At 38.7% G+C, this 22,787-nt stretch overlaps 1 protein-coding gene across 1 annotated transcript in view; it reads left to right on the top strand.

Annotated features, from left to right (window-relative positions):
* Window positions 1-22,787, top strand: part of LOC110070845 (A.superbus venom factor 1) — a 106,088-nt gene that overhangs the window by 31,863 nt on the left and 51,438 nt on the right. Inside the window, exons 17-24 of the mRNA XM_072991546.2 lie at window positions 3,788-3,988; window positions 4,191-4,302; window positions 5,183-5,268; window positions 11,975-12,114; window positions 12,765-12,977; window positions 13,395-13,458; window positions 16,359-16,445; window positions 21,167-21,370. Coding sequence (XP_072847647.2) covers window positions 3,788-3,988; window positions 4,191-4,302; window positions 5,183-5,268; window positions 11,975-12,114; window positions 12,765-12,977; window positions 13,395-13,458; window positions 16,359-16,445; window positions 21,167-21,370 — 1,107 coding nt within the window. The remainder of the gene's footprint in view (window positions 1-3,787; window positions 3,989-4,190; window positions 4,303-5,182; window positions 5,269-11,974; window positions 12,115-12,764; window positions 12,978-13,394; window positions 13,459-16,358; window positions 16,446-21,166; window positions 21,371-22,787) is intronic.

The following is a 22,787-nucleotide window of genomic DNA, read 5'->3' as shown; positions in this document are numbered from 1 at the left end:
AAGAAAGAGGGGGATTTGGCCTACCAAATTGGAATTTATATTATCAAGCGAGTGCTCTGAATTGGATTAAGGAGTGGATAAAATTAAAAAACAAAAGAATACTATATTTAGAAGGACATGAACTTCAGGCGGGCTGGCATGCCTTCCTATGGTATGGGAAAGCAAAAACTCATAAATATTTCGAGAGAAATATAATAAGAAATTCTCTACTAAAAGTGTGGGAAAAAATTAAATGTAAAATATATATGAAAACTCCTAGGTGGATCTCACCGATGGAAGCATTCACGCACCCAAACCTATTGAAATTTGAGAAAATAACGACATATAACGAGCTCCTAAATAAGGAAGGACTGTTAAAGACAAAAGATCAACTAGAGAGTCAAGGACTGACTTTTTCATGGTGGCCCCAACTACAACTGCAATCGATCTATAATCAGGATAAAAAAACAGGAGGATTTTATAGCGAATACACAGCACTTGATAAAATATTACTCACTACAGAAAAACAACAAACTCAAAAAGCATATAAGTTTTTATTGCAATGGGACACTCAAGATGAGGAGGTTAAGGAAATGGTCAAAAATTTTTGGATATAGTATTGAACTTGAGAAATGGCAACAAATGTGGACTAAAAATCTTAAATTAACATTAGCAACGTCATATATGGAAAATTTGTATAAAATGGTTTATAGATGGCATCTCCCTCCATCCAGACTTGCAAAAATTTTTGCCAATATTTCGAATAAGTGCTGGAAATGTAAAAACCAAGAAGGAACCTATTACCACACATGGTGGACATGTGATACTGCAAAGAGATATTGGGTCAAGCTGTATACATGGATTAAACGAATGACTAAGCAAGAAATACAATTTAAACCAGAAACTTTCTTATTGGGACTAATACCAAATAATATAAATAAGCAAAGTTATTACTTAATATCACATGTCCTTACAGCTGCTAGATTAGCATGGGCACAAGTATGGAAGGAGGGAGACCCACCAAAAGACGAAGTGATTATCAAAAAAAATTAGAGTGCGCTGAAATGGATAGACTTACAAAGAGACTAAAAGGGCAAGAAAAGTCAACTTACTGTGAAAGCTGGAACATGTTCTACGAATGGTGGAAAGCAAAAACTTTGTAATAAATAGAAAATGACCAAAAGGAATAATGAGGAGAAGACACCGCTGAAAGAAATGTGTTATTATACAAAAGGCTTGTAGGCTAAGCTCTACAGTATGTATCGTTTGTAGATAGAGATTTAGGCATATGTGTGTATATATATGTCTATGTACGGATATGTGTATATAAAGTAAAAAATAAAAAAAATGGGGGGAAAAAAGTCCCAGTGAAGGAGCTAGGTGGATTTCAGGTGGGAGATCATTCCAGAAATGAGGGGTGACTGCCGAGAAGGCCTGGTTTCTAGTCTTCTCTTTCTGGGCCTCCATTAGGGTCAATGGTCTCAACCTCCCTGCCTGGGAAGAGGGAATAGGTCAGGCAGATCTCATCAGGAGGAGGCGTTCTGTCAGCTATTGAGGTCCCAAACCGTTTAGGGCCTTGAATGTCAAATTCATCGCCTTGAAGCTGGCATGGAAATGGACAGGTAACCAGTGCAAGGAGGCCAGTATAGGGGATATATGTTGGTATTTCTTCACCCTACTCAGCAATCTGGCCACCATGTTCTGGACATGCTGAAGTTTCTGTTGCAGCCTCATGGGCAGCCCGACGTAAAGAGCATTACAGTAGTCTAATTTCCAGTATACCAGTGAATGAACCGGCATAGTGAGGGCCTCAGTGCTTCTGAGTGACCTGCCTCAGATGTAAAAAGGCTGCCTGAGATTCCATTGATAGCGCAGAGTCTAGGGGAACACTTGGACTGTGAACCTCATCCTTCACAGAGATAACCAAATGAAAGGGAGGCCCCTAACCCACAGATACTAGGAGCGCCCAATCGCAGGATATCCATCTTGTCTGGGTGCAGCCTCAGCCTTTTAGCCTTCCTCCATCCCAGCACAACATCCAGGCAGTGCTCAAGGGACAGGATGGCATCCACTGCAGAAGGATGGAAGGAGACACAGAGCTGGGTGTCATCCACATATTGGTGACACAAAGCTCCAGAATTCCTGATGACTTCCCCCCTAGGGCCTCCTATACATATTAAACAGCAATGGGGAGATGACAGACCCCTGAGGGACTCCACAGATGGTCTGGACAGTTGTCTAAAGGGTGGACATCATCTTACTGAGCTGCACTCTCTGAGGATGGTCCTCCAGGCAGGAATGGAACCAGGACAAAACCAGGCCACTGATCCCCAACCCAGGGAGCCTCCTCAGGAGGATACCATCAAAGGCTGCTGAAAGGTCAAGGAGGACCAATGGAACATTTTGCCCCTGTCAGTCTCCCTCAAAAGGTCATCGTGTAGGGCAACCAATGCCATTTCCATGCCATGACATAGCTTGAACTCAGACTAGAATGGGTCATGGGCATCAGTCTCCTCCAGGGGTGCCTGTAGCTGATCGGCCACTGCCCTCTCCACTAGCTTGCTTAGGAATGGAACATCAGCAATGAGTCTATAGTTGTTAATATTATCCACTGCAATACTTGTTTTTAACATAATTGCTTGCTTGCCAAATAAATATTTTAAAGAAGAAAAGGATTTATTTTTTAACTTTTGAGAAACAATATTAAAGGGTATCCAGGAAGGAAGGATTGAATAAATAAATAAATATAGCAAGGTACAAAATCTTTTGTGACCTTGTCACATGTGTATAGAACACAAATCTATAAGTCTCTCGAAGAGAGTCTGTAAATCCGGAGCCCTGTGAGGGCACTTAAGATATTCCTACATGGAATCTGACACCGTTCCATACTCATTTTAGCACGGAAACACACAAGGTTTCAAAAAGTTGAGCATATGCTTTTTGGACACAGAACATCTTGGATCTAACCTTTAATAGGAGATGAAAAGCACTGCTGGGAAAGACCTCTCCCTAAGAGCTCGGAGTATCTGCCAGCCAGAAAGGGAATGCTGGGCTGATGTGGACCACTGGCCTGCCTCAGTACCCTTCCTGCTTCTAGAATTCAACTTTAGTGGTCCACTGCCTATCAGTCTGGAAACAAAGTGAGCAACTAGCAGAGGGAGGAAGCTTCCACTTCTCATGGGACTCCCTAGGTATGCATGCAAAGCATGCATCAGTTTGTACATTAAAAGAAGCATGTTTTAATCCCTAAATGGCTAAACCAGCAATATGCTCTGTGACTTCCAGACCTCCAGACCATTGAGGGCCCTTGAGTTAAGAATATTTGAGGGTGTCGGTTGAAGGAAACAGGGAAATGGTGGAGAAGAGCGTTAACCTGCTTATAATATTCTCCTGGGAGCAGAGGGCCAGGAAATCAAGATCAGTCCTGCTGGGACTTGGGTGGAAAGTGTCACCTTCTAAGGACTACATCGTCCATGAGCCCTAGTTAGCACTGGTGATGAATGCAGAGGTAGCTATGACTGACTAATTGATTGTCAAAGCATATAATCTACAGCAAATGGGTTTCTGACATAATGCACTTTTAACAATAATAAAAGTGGCAATGCATGGAAAAACTAAGAAGTCATCAAAGCATGTTTGTACATTCTTTGAAGCTGTCCACGACAGAGGCTAGCCAATATTTCATTCAGAGAAGCGTTTATCTGTATATAAATTCTCTTCTGTCTCCTGCTATATGAGCAATATGCAAGACTACAGTAATTTAGAGGACAAATGCTTTCTGAAGTTTTAAACAACTTGCATTTTTCAGTGGCTCAGTATCAGGATCGGAGGCTAAGAAAATGCTGTGAGGATGGTATGTATGAGAATCCCATGGGGCACACCTGCGAGAAGCGTGCAGAATACATTGAGGATCAGAATGAGTGCCGGGCTGCCTTCCTTGAATGTTGCCGCTACATCAAAGGCATACGGGATGCGAATCAACGAGAGGCTGAACTGGAATTGGCCAGAAGCAAGTAGATCTCTGTTTGCTTGTTTGTTTTCTTCTTAAAACTGTTTGGAATGCATGATCATTATTAATCTTAGTGCATTTGTTCTTCCCATAAGGAGGAACATCACAGGAGGTGAGCTTTGGGTCATTTTCCTAATTTCTTCTCAGGATACATCACAGTAATACATTAATTTCCAGCTTAGTCTGTCTTCTATTTCCCCAGGTGCCTCTGAGGATGGATTCTTATCCGATGAAGACATTGCCTCCAGGACTGAGTTTCCAGAGAGCTGGCTGTGGGAAACGAAAGTGCTGACGGAGAAGCCAGATAATCAAGGGTATAAGCCTTCTGCCATCTGTTCTCTACACTGCCCTGCTTTACAGTCTTAAAGAAAACTTGGCTGTCCCACAGAACACACAGGAATGTGGATTCGGTCTTGTTCTGTGGTCTGAGGGAGTCTTTGCTCTAGGGTTACCCGTCCCAGATCATCCTCGAGCAAAGGAAATGGAGAGATACTGAGTGGGGACAAAGGTTCTCTTTTCATGTTCCATGGGGAATGAAAAGCATTTGCTCAGTTATAATGCACCAGCTGTCTACTCCTCCTCTTCTTCTGTACGAAGAAAAGGAAAATGGCAAGGGAGACAGGAAGTTGTGAGCTGGGGATGTGATGCTGCTCTTTGCTTTTGCCCCTTGGCCTTGGCTGGGCACTGGAGATTTAAAAAAAAACTTGCCCTCCTTTGCTTCACTGGCCTGTTGTGAACTCCAGACACACACATGCACAATATGAGCAGAGGATGGTCTTTTCAACATCATTTAGAAGGTGATAAACTGCTCTTGCAACCAACATGCAAACAAAGTGCTTCATTTACTGCTGAACAACCAGTCACCCAACAAAAGCAAGCTACTTTGCGACTTTCAGAGCTGGAGAATGTCATGGTGGAGAATTAAATGTCCTCTGCTTCTCTTTGTCAAGCTGCTATCTCATCTAGTTTGGCTCCCAGCCAGGAATTTGGCTGCCTCTGGCAGGAAGAAGTAGTGTACAAAGATGCAGCATCAGGACATGGAGAGTTATTGTACGAGTTATGAAAAGATACAGTAATTACATATCGAGCAGCAGTATCATGAACGTACAGTAATTAAATCTAGTTCCCATCTTAAACCTTGTACTGTAAAGAGGCTTCCCCTGTGTGATATGATACCTTTCTCTTTGTACTTAGGATCTCATCCAAAATCGTGTCTTTTTACCTGCAAGATTCTATCACAACCTGGGAGGTGCTGGCTGTGAGCATTTCTGAAACAAAAGGTAAAAAATCCCTGGGGACTCAGGAGATTGAACTGTAGAGGTAATGATGACTGCAGACAAATGGCAGATTTGACGAAGAGAGCTTTAAATGTAATAAATGTATAAATAAACAAAAGGTGATGGTGGAAATAATTTCATTAGATATTTTAGCCACCCCAAGTAGACGTTGTCTAGAGGGGTGGGGTAAAAATAAAAATAAAATAAAATAAAATTAAGGCTTTTGGTTGTGTGGAAAGGCTGACATAAAAATGACAATAAATAAATTAGCTTTCGAGGAGAGATTTAAATATATGATAAATCAGCTATATTCAGAGAACATTGCAACATTTATTTTCATAAAATAATAGAATGACAGAGCAGATATCCCTAGGCCATGGTAAAAGACGAGGATATCTCCTTCCCCCGGTTCTTACTTTAGTTGTAGAATTATTTGTGAATGCTATTAGAATAGATGACATACTTTGTGGTATAGGTTGTAAAAATAGAGTAAAGATTATTTCTTGATGATACTTTATTAGCAATAGAAAATCCATTGATGGTTATGGATAATATAAAATCATATTTGAAAGAATTTGGAGAGATAACAAGGTTTTAGATAAATTGGAATAAATCAGAGATTATGTTTAATTATGCTAAAGAAGAAGAGCTAATTAGAAGGAAATTTGAGTTAAATATCCAAAAAGTTAATATTTAGATATAACTATTCTAAAATTTCTAGAATATCTGAAAGGCATAAATTTTAGTAAGTTGAAAGAACAAATAATAACAAATTAAACAATGACAGTAATATTGGGTTTTCATGCTTTGGTAGGATAGCAGGTGTAAAATAAAGATTTTACTTAAGATTAATTTCATATTTAGGATATTACTGATAAAGATAACTGAGGAAAAATTGAAAGAGTGGCAAAATATAATTGTTAAAAGACCAAGGATAAAAAGAGGTGCTATAAATCTCAAGAAATGGGAGAGATAGGTCTTCCTATTATTAAATTTTACTATACATTTAATTAAATAAGACATATTGTTGATGTATTATCCCAGTCTAATATTTTAATATGGTTAGTTATGGAATTACAGGAACTTAGTGGGTACCCTGAGAGTATTCTATTTAGACAATATAATAAAAGTATGTTAAAGAAAATTGACAACCCCTTTTAAAAATATGCTATTAATTTGGAACTAGTAATATAATTATTTCATTAATTTCCTTATTACAGTTTTATTGGTAGAACTGAAAGAATTTCCAGAAAACCCGAAGTGGAATTTAGAGGCAGTACTGAGGATGAAACAAGTTGTTAGGATAAAAGATTGGTTAGAAAAGATGGGGAATAAATTAAAGACATGCTAACTATGGAGATAATATATTGGTTTATACTTATTCAGTTAGAGCAGTGGTCTCAACATTACGTTAAAAGATATGGCAATTTTAGAGTGCTAACAAAGTTTGAAGACTTAATATTGCAGAAGGAAGCTACAAATGAATATAAGATAATGAAAAGGATACTATATAGCATTCATATAATATTAGAAACTGAGGATCAACAAGAACTTATGTCAAAATGGGAATATGATTTGGGGGGAGGAAATAAGTACTGAGGTACAAAATCTTTTGTCTTTGCTGGAGGGAAGGTGGAGTACCACAGGACATGAAGAATCCAAACATCGTCACATTGTACAAGAACAAAGGCGACAGGGGCGACTGCAATAACTACTGTGGTATCTCTCTTCTCAGCATTGTAGGGAAGCTGCTTGCCTGTGTTGTGCTGAAGAGACTCCAGGTGCTTGCAGACAGAGTCTATTCAGAATCACAGTGCATTTTGAGCTAATAGATCAACCATTGACATGATATTTTCCCTCAGACAGTTGCAGGAGAAATATAGGGAACAACAACAGCCACTCTTTGTGGCCTTCATAAATCTCACAAGGCCTTTGATTTGGTTAGCAGGGATGGCTTTTTAAAATACTTCCCAAGATTGGATGTCCACCTCGACTCCTTAACATCATCAGGTCCTTTCATGAGGAAATGAAGGGCACTGTAGTTTTGGATGGCTCAACATCAGATCCCTTTGACATCCAAAGCGGAGTGAAACAGGGCTGTGTCCTCGCACTGACCCTGTTTGGGATCTTTTTTGCTGTCATACTGAAGCACGCCTTTGGGACTGCAACAGAAGGCGTCTGTCTCCGGACTAGATCAGATGGAAAGCTCTTTAATCTCTCTAGATTGACAGCAAAGACCAAATGCCTGCGGGACTTCCTCTTTGCCTATGCTACAGCTATTGTTGCCCATTCTGCTGAAGAACTCCAACAACTTATGAATCGCTTTAGCAAGGCCTGCCAAGATTTTGGACTAACAATCAGCCTGAAGAAAACACACATCATGGGCCAGGGCATGGACTCACCTCCCTCTATTACCATCTCTAAACAATAATTGGAGGTTATTCATTATTTCATGTACCTTGGCTCCACAATCTCTGACACACACTCTCCAGATGTCGAGCTGAATAAACACATTGGCAAAGCAGCTACCATCACAAAGAGACTATGGCTTAATAAGAAGTTGACAGCATATACCAAGATCCAGGTCTATAGAGAGTGCTAGAAAAATTTTAGAATGTCTCACCAGTCAGTCAAAAATTTCAGCAGTCAGCATGACCGGACTATAGCCTTGCAATTTATTGGGATTGGAAGTAACTGATTTATACCCTCAGACTTGGGTTGCTTTATTACCTGCGTGCCTGCGGGGTCAATTTGTATTTTGAATGCCTTTCTTTTGAATGTCTCCAGCAAAAATAAAACTGAAAGCAAAAGCGCCCAGCCTCTTAAGGAGCCACGGTTCCATTCTACCCTAAGATGTGTCCTCGTTCGTTTGAAATTGGGAGCAGGGAATCTCCATATTCTCCAGCATGACTACTCTACATTCTCCTGCAGAGCTATATCTCTATGTACCACTCGAACTCTCTTCTCACGAGAAGAGAGCCGTTTTCCTTTTGCAATGGGAGTGGGGAGGGGAGGACTGCAGGATTAGAGAGAGACAGGGGGAGGGGAAGGAGACAGGCAGGAAGGGAGCTGTGACTTGTTAAGCAACATTTTTCGAGTGCATTTTTCAAGCCCTTTCTATAGAGCCTATGTCCTGAGTACATGCCTACACTGCAGAGATTTCTGGACCCTTTGTGCACGGCAGGAGAAAAAGTTGAACACATTCCATAGACATCGTCTCAAACACATTTTTGGTATCACCTGGCTGGACAAAGTTCCAAACATAGTAGTCCTAGAACAAGCTGGAATGTTTAGCATGTATACATTACTGAAACGGCGATGTCTATGTTGGCTTGGGCATGTCGTGAGAATGGCTGATGGTCGGATTCCAAAAGATTTCCTGTATGGAGAAGTAGTGCAGGGAAAGCGCCTCAGCGGGAGACCACAGCTGCGATACAAGGATATTTGTAAGTGGATCTGTAGGCCTTAGGAATGGACCTCAACAGATGGGAAACCTTGACATGTGGGCATTCTGCCTGGAGGCAGGCGGTGCAGCATGGCCTCTCCCGTTTTGAAGATGCATTTGTTCAGCAGGCCAAGAAAAGAGGCAGTCCCAAACCCAGCAAAATCAGGGAGCTGGACGGGGGACAGATTGCATTTGTCTTCAGTGTGAAAGGGATTGTCACTTTCAAATTGGCCTTCTCAGCCACACTAGACACTGTTCCAAGACCTCTATTCAGAACATGTTACCATAGTCTCTTGAGACTGAAGGATGCCATTGCAAGTACTGAGGTGTAGAAAAATACAGTATATGGAATATCAGAATATAGAAGTCTTTGTCTACAGATAAGGAAAAATCATTATAAGCTAATTTAAAAATGGTATTTAACTCCAATTAAGTTGAATCAAATTGATGATAAGTTATCTAAGATGTGATGGAGAGGCTGTCAGAAAGTTGGTGCTTATTTTCATATGTGGTGACATTGTGAAAATATATCAAAGTTTTGGCGTTTAGTTTTGAAGAAAATAAAATAAAGTTAAAGAGATACATCTTGAAATTGCATTTTTGTTGACATTTGATAAGGAACAATGGAAATAGATTACAAAGGAATTAATAATGAATTTATTAACAGTAATATGATTAATAGTAAAGCACTGGAAAGTAAAACATGGTATTCAATTAAATTAATGGTATAAAGAAATTTGAAACATAGCACTTAATGATAAATTGATATGTAATATTAAAGTTAAAAAAGATCTGTTAAATGAGAATATTTTTATAGATATTTGGGGAGAATTTAATAGATAGATTATGTACTAATAAAGGGGAAAAGTTATGCATCATCTCAAAAATCAGTACAGTTCTGGATGAGTAAGGGACTCTATACATGGTAGAAAATTGACTATATTGATGGTCATGATGGTGGTGGAGAGCACATTATGTTATAGAATGACAGAATAAGTTGGAAGGGGCCTATAAGGCCATCAAGTCCAACTCCCAGCTCAATGCAGGAATCTAAATCAAAGCAAATCTGACAATTAGTTGTCCAATTTTCTTTTGAATGCCTCCAGCACTGGAGCACTCACTACTTCCCAAGATAATTGGTTCCACTGTCATACTGCCTTAATAGTTAGGATGATTTTCCTGATATTCAGTGGAAATCTGGCTTCCTATTGCTTAAGTTCATTATTACATGTCCTACACTGTAGGGTGGTAGAGAACAGATTCTGCCCCTCCTCTGACTACTTTTCAAGTAGTACTGTATTTGAAAAATGCCATCATATCTCCTCTCAGTCTTTTTTTTCCTCAAGGCTAAACATGCCCAGCTCTTTTGGTCTTTCCTCATAGGACTTGGTTTCTAGTACCCTGATCCTTTTTGCTCTCCTCTGAATTTGTTCCAGTTTCTTGGCATATTTCTTTAAGTGCAGTGTCCAGAACTGGACATATTACTCAAGATGAGGCCTAACCAGTGCTGAATAGAAGGAAACTACTACCTCATGAGATATGACTATACTTCTGTTAATGCAGCCTAAAATATCATTTGCCTTTTTTTTCAGCCACATTGCACTGTTGGTTCATATTCAGCTTTTGATCTACAACAATTCCAAGATTCTTCTCACTCATAGTATTAACTGAGCCAAGTATCCTCCATCCTGTAAATGTGCATTCCCCCGATGTAGAACTTTGCACTTATCCCTGTTAAATTTCAATCTGTTTTTTTTTCAATCCAGTGCTCAAGCCTATCAAGATCTTTATGAATTTTGTTCCTGTTTTCTGAGGTATTGGCTATTTCACCCAATTTTATATAATCTACTGATCTGATCAATATTCCCTGCACATCCTCATCCAAGTCATTAATAAAAATGTTGAAGAGCACTGGAACCAGGACTGAACTTTGTGGTAACCCACTTCTTACCTTCTCCCTGTTTGAGAAGGAGCCATGGATAAGCACTCTCTAAATATGATTCTGTAACCAATTGTGAATCCACCCAACAGTTGTTCCAGAACACACCTAGTTAGCTTGCTAATCAAGATATCATGATGCACTTTGTCAAAGGCTTTCCTGAAATCAAGATATGTTACATCTATAGCATTCCCACTGTCTACCAGGCAAGTTACCCAATCAAAAAATGAGACCAGGTTATCAGGCAGGATTTGTTCTTGACAAATCCTTAAAGGCTTCTAGTTATTACTACATTGTTTTCAAAGTGGTTGCAAAGCTACTGCTTTATAATCTGCTCCAAATTTTTTCCTGGGATTGATGTGAGGCTGACTAGTCTGTAGTTCCCAGATTCCTCCTTTTTTGCTCTGTTTGAAGATAGGGACAATCTTAGCTCTCCTCAAGTCATCTGGTACTTCATCCATCCTACATGATTTCAAGAAAATAATAGTGGCTTTGTTATGTCTTCTGTCATTTCCTTCAAATATCCTTGGATGCCGTTAATCCAGCCTGGGGATTTAAACTCATTTAAAGTACTAAGGTACTTCTTTCTGATTTGTTTATCAATCTCAAGCAGTAATCCTTTCCTATCCCTTTGTACTTCACATTTGCCTGGAGAAGCTAGGCTGTCTTTTGAAAGAAGATCAAGCTGAAGTAGGAACTGAGCACTTCTGCCCTTTCTACATCTGTTTTTATTTTCCCATCCCCATTAAATAGTTGAGCCACTGTTTCTTTTCTCTGTCATTTGCTATGTATGTACCTGAAGAATGTTTTTTTCATTGCTTTTAGCATCTCTTGCTAACCTCAGCTTATTCTCAGCTTTATCCTCTTAATGCTGTTCCTGCTTGTCTGTACCTTTCCTTTGTAGTCTGGCCTTCCTTCCATTTTTCAACTCCTTTCTGAGCTTTTTGTGAAGCTATATTGTTTTTTATTTGCTGTCTTTTATCTTTTTTTTCTTTTTTGAATTGTTTGTAGTTGTGCCTCTAGAATTTCCTTTTTTAGGAACTCCCAACCCTCTTGGACTCCTTTTCCTCTTATGTTTGTTACGTAGGTTACATTGTTAGTGAATAACTTTTATATACTGTATAGTTTTGTTTGTTACATATTTGGTTGGTTTTGTTGTTGTTTTGTATTGTAATTTTTAAATAAAAAGAAGAAAAGAAAAAATGTAGTGCAGTCTGCCATCCTGAAGAGATTTTCATACTGAAGAGATTTTCTAAGGAAGAAAGTCTGATGTAATATGTTGTGGATTCTGAGCCAGCTTTCTTTCCTATTCATCTCCCTGGCAGGTATCTGTGTGGCTGACCCATATGAAATAACAGTAATGACGAAATTCTTTATTGATCTGCGGGTGCCTTACTCGGTAGTGAGAAATGAGCAGGTAGAAATTCGGGCTGTTCTCTACAACTATGCAGCGCAGGATATCAGGGTAAGCTTGGAGGTTCTGATTGGGGTCCATAATTGGAATTGAGGAAATATTGAAATGCTAGGGATTTCACTGGATTCTGGGAAACCATTATCTGAGAGCACATAGGGACATGTCTTAGAAACATTCAGTTTTATGTAATGTTGTTATAGTATTCGTGATTAATCATATATGTCAATTATATGTATTTTGACAGGACTTTTTCAGATATTGTGTTATCCTCATATCACTTACGACAAGGGACATGCCTTTCCGTTTGTCTTTTGTCTTATGAAATATATTTTCAAAGGGTTGCATATGAATTGGTTGCTCGAGGGGACCAGAGGCTATTTTCCTTTATTGTTCTGGCATGATACTGCAAGGAAATAATACACAACACAATCAAAAATTAAGTCACATCAGATAGTTTCTTTTAAAAGAAAGATCCTCGTGTCTACATAGATATATTCAGCTATTGCCACAGCTTTCTTCTAAGCTCTTACAAGACATTCAGGAGTGTATTGTGTGTCTTTGTTCTTCCTTTTGGTAACAAAAATAAGACTGCCCCCCCTTCTTCCTGCCCCATAGAAAGGACCTCCATTCACCCTTGATCACAGTTTTTCACATTGGCAAGACAGTGTTCCTGATCACCTCCTTTGCACTTTTCTCCTCAGGTGCGGGTGGAGCTGATGCATAACCCTGCTTTCTGCAGCGCTTCCTCTGCCAAGCAACGCTACCGACAAGAGTTTAGAATTGGAAGACAGTCGTCCCGGGCGGTGTCATTTGTGATTGTCCCACTGGAATTAGGGATCCACGACATGGAGGTCAAAGCAGCTGTCTGGGGTGTGATGGTGTCTGATGGTGTGAAGAAGAAGCTGAAGGTTGTGGTATGTAACAAGGCAGGCCCTTTGAGGAAACGTGAAACAATGGAGGCTGCATCCAGACCTAGACAACAATCCTGTTAATGGGTGCATATAAGCTAAACCTTCTTCAGCTTCAGGCATGAATACATTACTGAAGCACATTGCATTTGTGCCAGAAAGTGGACCCAATGTCATTCTGAGTTGCTCTTTTCTGTCTCCTTTTTTTAATATATATACACACTATATATATAGTGTGTGTATATATATATACATACACATTATATATACACACTATATCTATCTATCTATCTATCTATCTATCTAGTGTATATATATGGTGTGTATATATATAGCGTGTGTGTGTGTGTGTGTGTATATATATATAATAATAATAATATACACAGTGAAATGGATAATTCTTGTACTTTATTATTTTACCAGCCTGAAGGAATTCAGAAGAAGCTTACGACTGTCATTGAACTGGATCCAGCTACACAAGGAAATGGTAAGTGACATTTTTTTTCTTTTTTCTTCTGTGCTTCCTTTTTCTGCTTCCTGAGGAACAGCTATGTTGGTCCGTTGCAGCAAAAGCAGCACAGAATTCTATAGTACCTTAAAGACTAGCAAGTTTTATTTGGCATAAGCTTTTATGCACAGCGGGGCTCTTCTCCAGATAAGATCTGGCTCATGTGCCTGTATCTCTCTTGCAAGGTGTGTACTTGCTGGTGAGTATTCTTTTTGGGGTGGTGTTGGCTGTCTGTACAGCCAGAAGAGATAACAAGAAAATGCTGCTGGTTGTAAACTACATTTTCCAGTCAAAACCAATCAAATGGATCACTGGCAGTCATTCTGAAGAGTGATAGTTCCCTGGCTTCTTTGGGTGGGGAGGCCTATACTTGGATGTGGACTCAAAAACTTTGTCCCCTGTGTGCAGGAAACACTATTAAAGGACCTAATAATGTAGTCCACATCATCCAATATCAGGGGCATGTACATCTGCTCATCTTTATAGGTGGTGTATGCCATCTTTTGCCAGTAAACTCCAGTAATCTCCTACAACATTTTACAAAGAACAGGTGGACCAAATCTCTATGCAGAACTAAAAAGAGACACAGAGCCCATTATGAGCAGTAATACTCAAAAATAGTGGGAGAACATTTGTGATTCTCTGGAGAAACTGGCTGAAATCCTGTTGACACACCTGCACAAAAATGTTAAATTTTGGAAATGAAATTTTGGAAGTGAACTCTCTGCATACATTATCTGCTGTGTCACTCACTGTGCCACCGACACAGTCTGTGGAGATTTCTTAATTTATGACATTTTGCCTCTAAAAGTTACATCATTTGTATACCTGTGGAACAAGATTTCAGCCACTCTTTCTTACCTCGGGGTTGCCACCCCTGAATTTTCTTCCTTCATTTATTCATATCAGAGTGTTGCACAAATTAAAATTATAAATTTTTTTGAAATATAAAATTCAAAGAAATTTAAAATGTTAAAATGATTAGACTGCTTTTGATTAGAAGTGGGCTACTTCAATAGCATTATCTTGGCCATTTACTAGATCTTTTGTATACATGGTGGAGCATAAACTACATGCTCATAAATGCTGCATTGATTGAATTTCTCCACATTCACAGAAAATTTGTCCTGCATTCAAGTAGATCTGTTTTACTTGATTATTTTCCTATTTTGTTTCAAAATCTATTAAGTGACTTCCAGATTGTCCAACCAGAATATTTTTTCTGGTGGGAGACACTATTCAGAGTCCATCTGTTTGGCAAGGTGTGTTATTTTTTACTCTCCATAGAGTTAGTCTAGCGTCTTGTTTAATATTTATAGCTTGAGATGTGTAAAGAAAATTTTTTCGTGAACAATATAACTTCAAAGACAGTTTCCAAAGGGAAGCCGCTGAACAATAATATATCAAGAGGTTCAACACTTTTTTTCTCTTATCTAATAAAGATAAGGCTTTCTTGTTGGCATGGTAGTGTTATGTGCTTCCAAATCACTTCTGATTTATGAAGATCCTAAAAGGGTTTTCAAGATATGTGAGATATTTCAGGATTGGCTGGACATTGACTAGCTGAACTATTTGTTTGTTTGTTTGTTTGTTTGTTTGTTTGTTTGTTTGTTTGTTTGTTTGTTTGTTTGTTTGTTTGTTTGTTTGTTTGTTTGTTTGTTTGTTTGTTTGTTTATTTATTTATTTATTTATTTATTTAACTTATGTGCCGCCCACACTACCCGAAGGTCTCTGGGTGGCTTACAGCATTTAAAAATACAATAAAAAGGCAAAATAAAAGGGCAAAATAATTAAAATGCAATTAAAATATATATTCTAAAAATTGCCATCAGACCTACAGCTGATATTATTTCAGTTAAAATCCATTTGGAACCAGGAAGGTTTTGACCTGGCGCCGAAATGTCATCAGCGTCGGCGCCAGACGAATCTCAGTCGGGAGGGCATTCCGTAGTCTGGGGGCAGCTGCCGTAAAGGCCCTTTCTCTACAAGCCCTCCCTCTTATCTCCTTAAGTATAAAGTGGTGCCTCACTTTACTTTACGATTGCCCCGCATTATGATGAATTCGCTTAACGACAATCTTTTTGCGATCGCAAAACAATGGTCTGCATGGGGAAATTTCCCTTTGTGATGATTGGTTCCCTGCTTCGGGAACCAATTCTTCGCAAAACAACATTTTTTGAACAGCTGATCGGTGGTTTCGAAATGGCCACCGGGTGATTAAAATGGCTCCCCGCTGTGTTTAGGTATGGATTCCTCACTATACAGGCAGCGAAAATGGCCACCGTATGGAGGATCTTCGCTGGATGGTGATTTTTACCCCATTGGAATGCATTGAATGGGTTTCAATGCGTTTCAATGGGGTTTTTATTTTCGCTTTACGATGTTTTCGCTTAATGGCGATTTTCCTGGAACGGATTATCGTCATTAAGCGAGGCACCACTGTACATAACTGGACTACTTACAATATGTTAGAACCATTTCATTTTCCAGGTAGCCACATCCTAAGCACATATCACACACTAGGACTTATTTGTGTATACTTACTAGAGTAGCAGGAGTACTTTTATAAGGAATTGTTTTTATGAGAAAATTCCCCATTCTTTCTCCAGATCAAATTTTTTTACCATCTTCTAAACAACTTGAATAGAGTTAGCAGCAACATGAAAGTTATAGTGTTGTATTACAAATTCTTCTAAGACAAAGCAATTCTAAATGGCTTTAATGTGGAAGTAATTGGTACTTCTATTCCCTTTTCCTATCCTTTTTTTTCAATGTGTAGCCTGCATAATTAAATTACAAACTGCCCAGAGAGCACATTGAGTGGTATGGGGTGATATATATACAGCACACTTTACTTTGCTTTGCTTTTTTCCCCGCAGGTACAATTCAGAGAGAGGAAGTCAAAGCCAATGATTTAAGTGATATGGTTCCTGGCACAGAGCCTGAGACCAAAATTAGTGTCCAAGGCAAGTGTTTTCTTTTCTTTAAAGTACAGAACCTGATGACTGTGGGTGTCAGCAGGATCAAAGGACACCTACTGATCAACTGGAGCTGCAACCTTTCCTGCAATTCAGTGTATTGCTATCCATTCAACCCCCTCCAATCCCACTGAGTGCAAGGGTGCAGAAAACCACTCCCATAGTTACAGTGACTCCAGAGTTTGAGAAAAATACTTTTTGGAAATTTGTCTGTGTGTGTGTGCCCTCAAGTCAGTTCTAACTTGTGGTGACAATTTTCAGGATTTTCTAGGTATTCAAAAGTAGCGTACAATTCCCTTCTTCTGTGATTGCCCTGGGACTGTGTAACTTGCTACACTGGCTGGTTTGTCTAGGATGGACAGTGGGGAAATTGAACTTCCAACCTCTGGCTCTACAGCTTGGTTACATGTGGACAAAAAAAACTAGCTTTGAATTGGGTTTAGCGTGTTTCAGATCAGTTTTTAAAATCCTGACTACACAATGCAAAGTGAAGTGTGAAAAAAAAATTCTGCCTGGGAGGTATGTTTTTAGATTGGAAAGCATGGTATTTTACTTAGCCACGAGAGGGTTGTTTATTTTAAATCACTTGTGAAATTGATTTATTTTGAATCATTTTGGATACGTGAATTTCTCTGACAGCGTAAATTGTGTCAAGTAATGGATGCCAGGATCACAGGTTTTGGGTTGCACGGAAACCTTCCAGTCTGATCTGAAAAGAGAACCAGCAAAGAGAGAAATTTTGAGTGGAGGAAGGCACGTCCTCCTTCACAAGCCTAGAAGCTACTAATCTTGTCAATTTCTCTGGTCAGTTTCTCTTTGCCACTCACTGGTGTGATTTCCCTTTTGGCAACCCTGGCTCCCCCTCCATTGCTCCCTCTCTTTCTCCACCCCATGTTTGTGTGTGTGTGTGTGTGTGTCTGTCTCTGTGTGCATGTTTTGAGCTGCAGGGGAAACTTAGCAGTCCTATCTGTTTTAATTTTTTTCTATTGCTCACACTGAGCAAGCGCTATGCCAGAATGCAAGATGTTTAAAAAAAAAATAAATAACACCACAGCAGCAGTGGCTAGTAGCTGTGAGAGGCAGCCAGTGCAAGAGCAGGCAGGCATAGGACAAAGCCTCAAATTCAATGATTCTTAAAGCTCATGTAGCCTTCTCTATAAATATACAACATAGTTTGAACTGACTTCAAAAATGAAGTCGCATCTCATAAAAATTTTCAGCAATTTTGTTCATTTTTTTGAGGGTTTATGGTTTTGTTTCCTTTCTCAGTTATATACAGAAAAGGGAATTGCAACTATGGACCAAAAACTTATTTAAAAAACCACAATGAAATAAAATTAACGAAAACCCAAGAAGAAATGTTAAATCAACAAATTTCAATTAGTGAGATTACTGAAGCAATTACCAAGCAGAAAAATGGAAAATCTCCAAACAATGGATTTCCAGCAATTTTATAAAACATTTGAAGATGTTCTGATTATGCCATTTAAAAAAACCAGAGATACAACAAAAGAAGGTAATCCCTGAAACATGAAAAGAAGTGATAATTACAGTGGTTCCCAAAGAAGGAATGGATTCAGTGGAAATCCAAAATTATAGACCAATTTTATTACTGAATATATATATATGATATATGCCACAATATTAGCAATAAGAATTTAAAAAAGGTACTGGTAAATGTAATCCATCAAGACCAAGCAGGTGTTTTACCAAAAAGGCAATTAAAATCTAATATGAGAAAGGTGGTAAAACATTTAGAGTATTATGAAGCAGATCCGGATAAACAAATGGCAATATTTTTATAGATGCCGAAAAAGCCTTTGACAATATTGACTGGAGCTTTATGATCACACAGCTAGAAAAAATGGAAATAGAGGACTGACTTATTGATTCAATTAAAGCTCTCTGTATAAGAGACACCCCTTCATGGATTGCTGCCTTGTTGTGGCGAAGGGGCTTGAATAATTCAGAGAAGAGAAGACTCCTTGGAAAAGATCCTGATGCTGGGAAAGTGTGAAGGCAAGAGGAGAAGGGGATGACAGAGATGGCTGGACAGTGTCATTGAAGCAACCAACATGAATTTGACACAACTCCGAGAGGCAGTGGAAGACAGGAGGGCCTGGCGTGCTCTGGTCCATGGGGTCACAAAGAGTCGGACACAACTTAATGACTAAACAACAACATATTAGAGACAAAGAGCAAAAATAAAAATAAATCGTGAACTGTTAGGACAGATTTAAATTAAAAAAGGGACGAGGCAAGGTTTTCCACTCTCATCATTACTGTTTATATTGGTGATGGAAACATTACTGAACCCAGAAAGGAAAACTGATAAGATCAAGGGGCTTAAAATAAGAGAAGAATTTAAAATTCAAGCATTTGCAGATGATCTTTTGGTGATTGTAGAAGAACCAATGGAAGTAATAAAGGATTACGACATGATGACAGGATTGAAGATAAACAACCTTAAAAACAAAAATATTGACAAAAATACGCAAAGAGAGAAAACTGAGAAACTGCTAGAATTAAGAAACTTTCAAGAAAAAAGTAAAATATCTAGGAATTCTACTAACAAAAAAGACAAGCACTCTAGTGAAAGACAACTACTTGAAATTGATTGAAGACATTTAAAAAGACCTAGTAAAATGGAATAGTCTGCAGCTTTCATTGATGGGAAGAATAGCACCAATTAAAATGAATATTTTACTTAAAATGATCTTTCTCTCCCAGACAATCCCAGTAATTTTGAAAGAGAACATACTTGAACTCAATCAAGACATATCTAAATTTATATGGCATGGAAAAAAGCCAAGAATCAAAGGAAAGGCTCTATAAGATACAAAAATGAGAGGAGGGATGGGACTACTGGACCTTTAAATGCTTTGTTATAATAAATAAAATAAAATAAATAAAATAAACTAGTTAGATATAAAAGCTTAATAAAGAAAGATGGGACATTAAAGAGAAAAGAAGAACTTGGAACACAAAGCATAGAGATGGACTGGTGGAGACATTCTCAACTCAACTCAAGATCTGCAAAAGACAAGAAAGAGGGATTTTATCTAGATCCAACAGCTTTTGATAGAATACTTTTGGAAACTAAAGAAAGACATATTAAAACAATATAAAACTTTTTACTAGAGTATGAAGCACAAGAGGACACGGTTAAAGACTGTATGATAAAGTGGGCTCAAAATACAGGGCGTAATATCACTATAGAACAATGGGGATCAATATGGTAATGTAATATAAAACTTACTAAATCAATAAACTTTAAAGAAAATGTTTATAAAATGGTTGTTGTGGGTTTTTCGGGCTTCTTGGCCGTGTTCGGAAGGTGGTTCTTCCTAACGTTTCGCCAGTCTCTGTGGCCAGCATCTTCAGAGGACAGCAAACTGAAGATGCCGGCCACAGAGACTGGCGAAACATTAGGAAGAACCACCTTCAGAACACGACCAAGAAGCCCGAAAAACCCACAACAACCATTAGATCCCGGCCGTGAAAGCCTTCGTGAATACGTTTATAAAATGATCTATGGATGGTATGTAACTCCAACTAAATTAGCAAAAATGAACCAGAATTTATCAAAAGGGTGGTAGAAAGGGTAGTAAGATCTATGAAGGCTCATTTTATCATATGTGGTGGATGTGTAAAAAAAGCACAAGCATACTGGAAAATGGTAAAGGTGATATTACAAGAAATAATGAAATATGAAATTCCACTTAAACCAGAACTATTTTTACTTAATATTACGCTAGAGGTTATAGATAAGGTAAATAGCTATTTAGTAATTATGATACCAACGGCAGCCAGAATTCTCTATGCCAAATATTGGAAAAACTTTGAGATTCCAACAAAAGAATTGATGGTAGAAAATAATGAGCATAGTAGAAATAGATAAACTTTCAGACGCATTAGAACAAAACATAAAACAGACATAAAATGAGAAATAGGAGTTATTTTACGTGTGGCTCCAGGCAAATACATAAAATACAGAATATGTAAAATGATTCATAAAAGAGATAAAGAAAGTTGAGATCTATGTATGGGTAATGATATATATACCAATGATAAACATATCAAAAAATAAAAAAGAATGTAATAATAGTAAATATGGTGTCTTGTTAACTCTGTATCTCAAGTATTCTTTTTTAGTCTTTGGTTTTTGTTATATGTTTTTTCCCTTTTCCTCTTTTTTATATGTACTATTTATACTGTTTGAAACAAAATAAAGTGAGTTTTTAAAAAATGAAGTCACATGTACACTGGCTTCAGAGAACCTGAACCATTTCCTGATTCATTTTCATAGTCTAACTGTGTCCTCATTGAACTATCCAGCCAGTTGCTACTTTCTTTTCTTTTCTTTTCTTTCATCTACCACTCCCTAAATCTCTTAGCCAGGCTGGGAGATTTGGGAGGATCATAGTAAAAAAAAATAATAATCAGATTTTTCCTCCCTGAACCCAGATTAATATACAAGCAGGCCTCCCTACAGCCATCATCTAGTCTATTTTTCTCTTCCTTTTCTCTTCCATCTTTGATTCTGTTGTTAATTTGAGTCGTATTTTTAGTATATTTATATTTTCATAGTTCATTTCTTGTGTAAACCGCTCAGAGTAGACATGTTCTAGATAGGTGATATACAAGTCTAATAAAATAAAAAAATTAAATATATAATAATGTTAGTATCTCTCTGCATGTGACATTAGGTGACCCTGTGGCTCAGATTGTTGAAGACTCAATTGATGGAACCAATCTGGAACATCTCATCATAACCCCTTCTGGCTGTGGGGAGCAGAACATGATCAGAATGACACCAACCGTTATCGCCACTCACTACCTTGACGCCACAGGCCAATGGGAGAAGCTTGGGGTGGATCGGAGAAGTCATGCACTCAGCCAGATCACGAAAGGTAAGGCAAGCAGTCATTCAGGGCTTGTTCTTCCACCAACTGATGCAATATGTCTGTTGATTCATTCATCCTATATTCTGGCTGAATTTAGGGCCCAGATGAAGGATGCTGAACCAGTCTGACTGGCTGGAACAGCTCAAATTCTTTCATGATGGGCACTTAATAATTCTGTTGCAGTGCCGTGGTGCCAAACTCTGAAGGTAAACTATAGTATGTAGTATAACTAGCATGTATTTAGAAGGATTGTTCTTTTAAGTGATGACAGATACCTTTTTGTTGTAGTACTTTTTCTCACATATATACATTAGATTTAGCAGGCATTGTGGTCTCGTGTGTCCCTGGAAGATGAGAGGCATGTGAGAACTTTTATGTTCTGACTGCTAAGGCCCCAATCCTTGATAAAACCCCACAACTGTTGGGAAAACATGTGAGTACCACTGGGAGTACTTATACCCCTTTGTGCCTGTTTTTACTGAGCGAAATGATAAATTGCTGGCTAAATGAGCTCTTGTCATAATGTTCTCACACAAAAAATACAATATGTCTCTTTTGATGATTTAGAAAAGGTTGAGGTGCCAGGTTGGAAGCGGACACTTTCTCAAAGTGTGGGAATCAGGCGCCAGAGTGGAGGCCGGTGCTCCTCTCTTGAGCTGCCTTCTGTTCCGGTCTTGCAGTTTCTGGGTAGAGCAACCAGGGAAGCCCTGCCGACGATTCCTTAGCGAACGTCGGTTGGTGTCGCCTGACTGAGCAACTGGCTGGAATGAAAAGTGGAGTCTTCAGAGAAATGGAAACATGAATCAAACCCAAAAACAAACAAACAAAGCCTATAACTAAGTGAAATGAAACACTTTGGCAGTTCCAGGTGCATGCGTGTTGTGTGTCTAATTGTCCACTGTCCAAGACCCATCACAGGTCACATTAGCCCTGAAAATGGGGGAGGGGAAAATAGCAGATTCTCATTTTAAGAATTACATTTTTAGGTGTGTTTTTTTTGTGGGAGGAGGAACCGCTGAGTGGATTTGTGAGCCCCGCATCCAATTTCTTTAGGAAAATCACCACTCCTAGGGTTTCCAAAAATACCTTTATTTAAAACCTAATATTGGGGTGCTATGGGAGGCCTAGCTTAAGGGCCCTGAGGATATAAAAGGACCTACAGGTAGGGTTGCCAGATGTGGCAACCCCAGACCTACTGGAGTATACCACCCTGTAATTATGCTGCCACCAACCATTCCCTGTAAGGAGTCACACAGACCAGGAATGGATTTTAATAAATAAAAGAGCAAGGTTTATTGAAATAACAAACAGGATAAATAAAAGAATCAGGTAAATAGGATAATGTAACGTGGCATAGTCCTAATCATATACATACAACAGATTGGTTCCCACAGAACCCTTTAAGGTAACGCACAGACCCTGA

Source organism: Pogona vitticeps, chromosome 2, assembly GCF_051106095.1.
Source record: "Pogona vitticeps strain Pit_001003342236 chromosome 2, PviZW2.1, whole genome shotgun sequence".
In the NCBI taxonomy this organism is placed as follows: domain Eukaryota; kingdom Metazoa; phylum Chordata; class Lepidosauria; order Squamata; family Agamidae; genus Pogona; species Pogona vitticeps.
The sequence above is the reverse complement of the archived record's forward strand: the minus strand, read 5'-3'. Positions and strand labels throughout refer to the sequence as shown.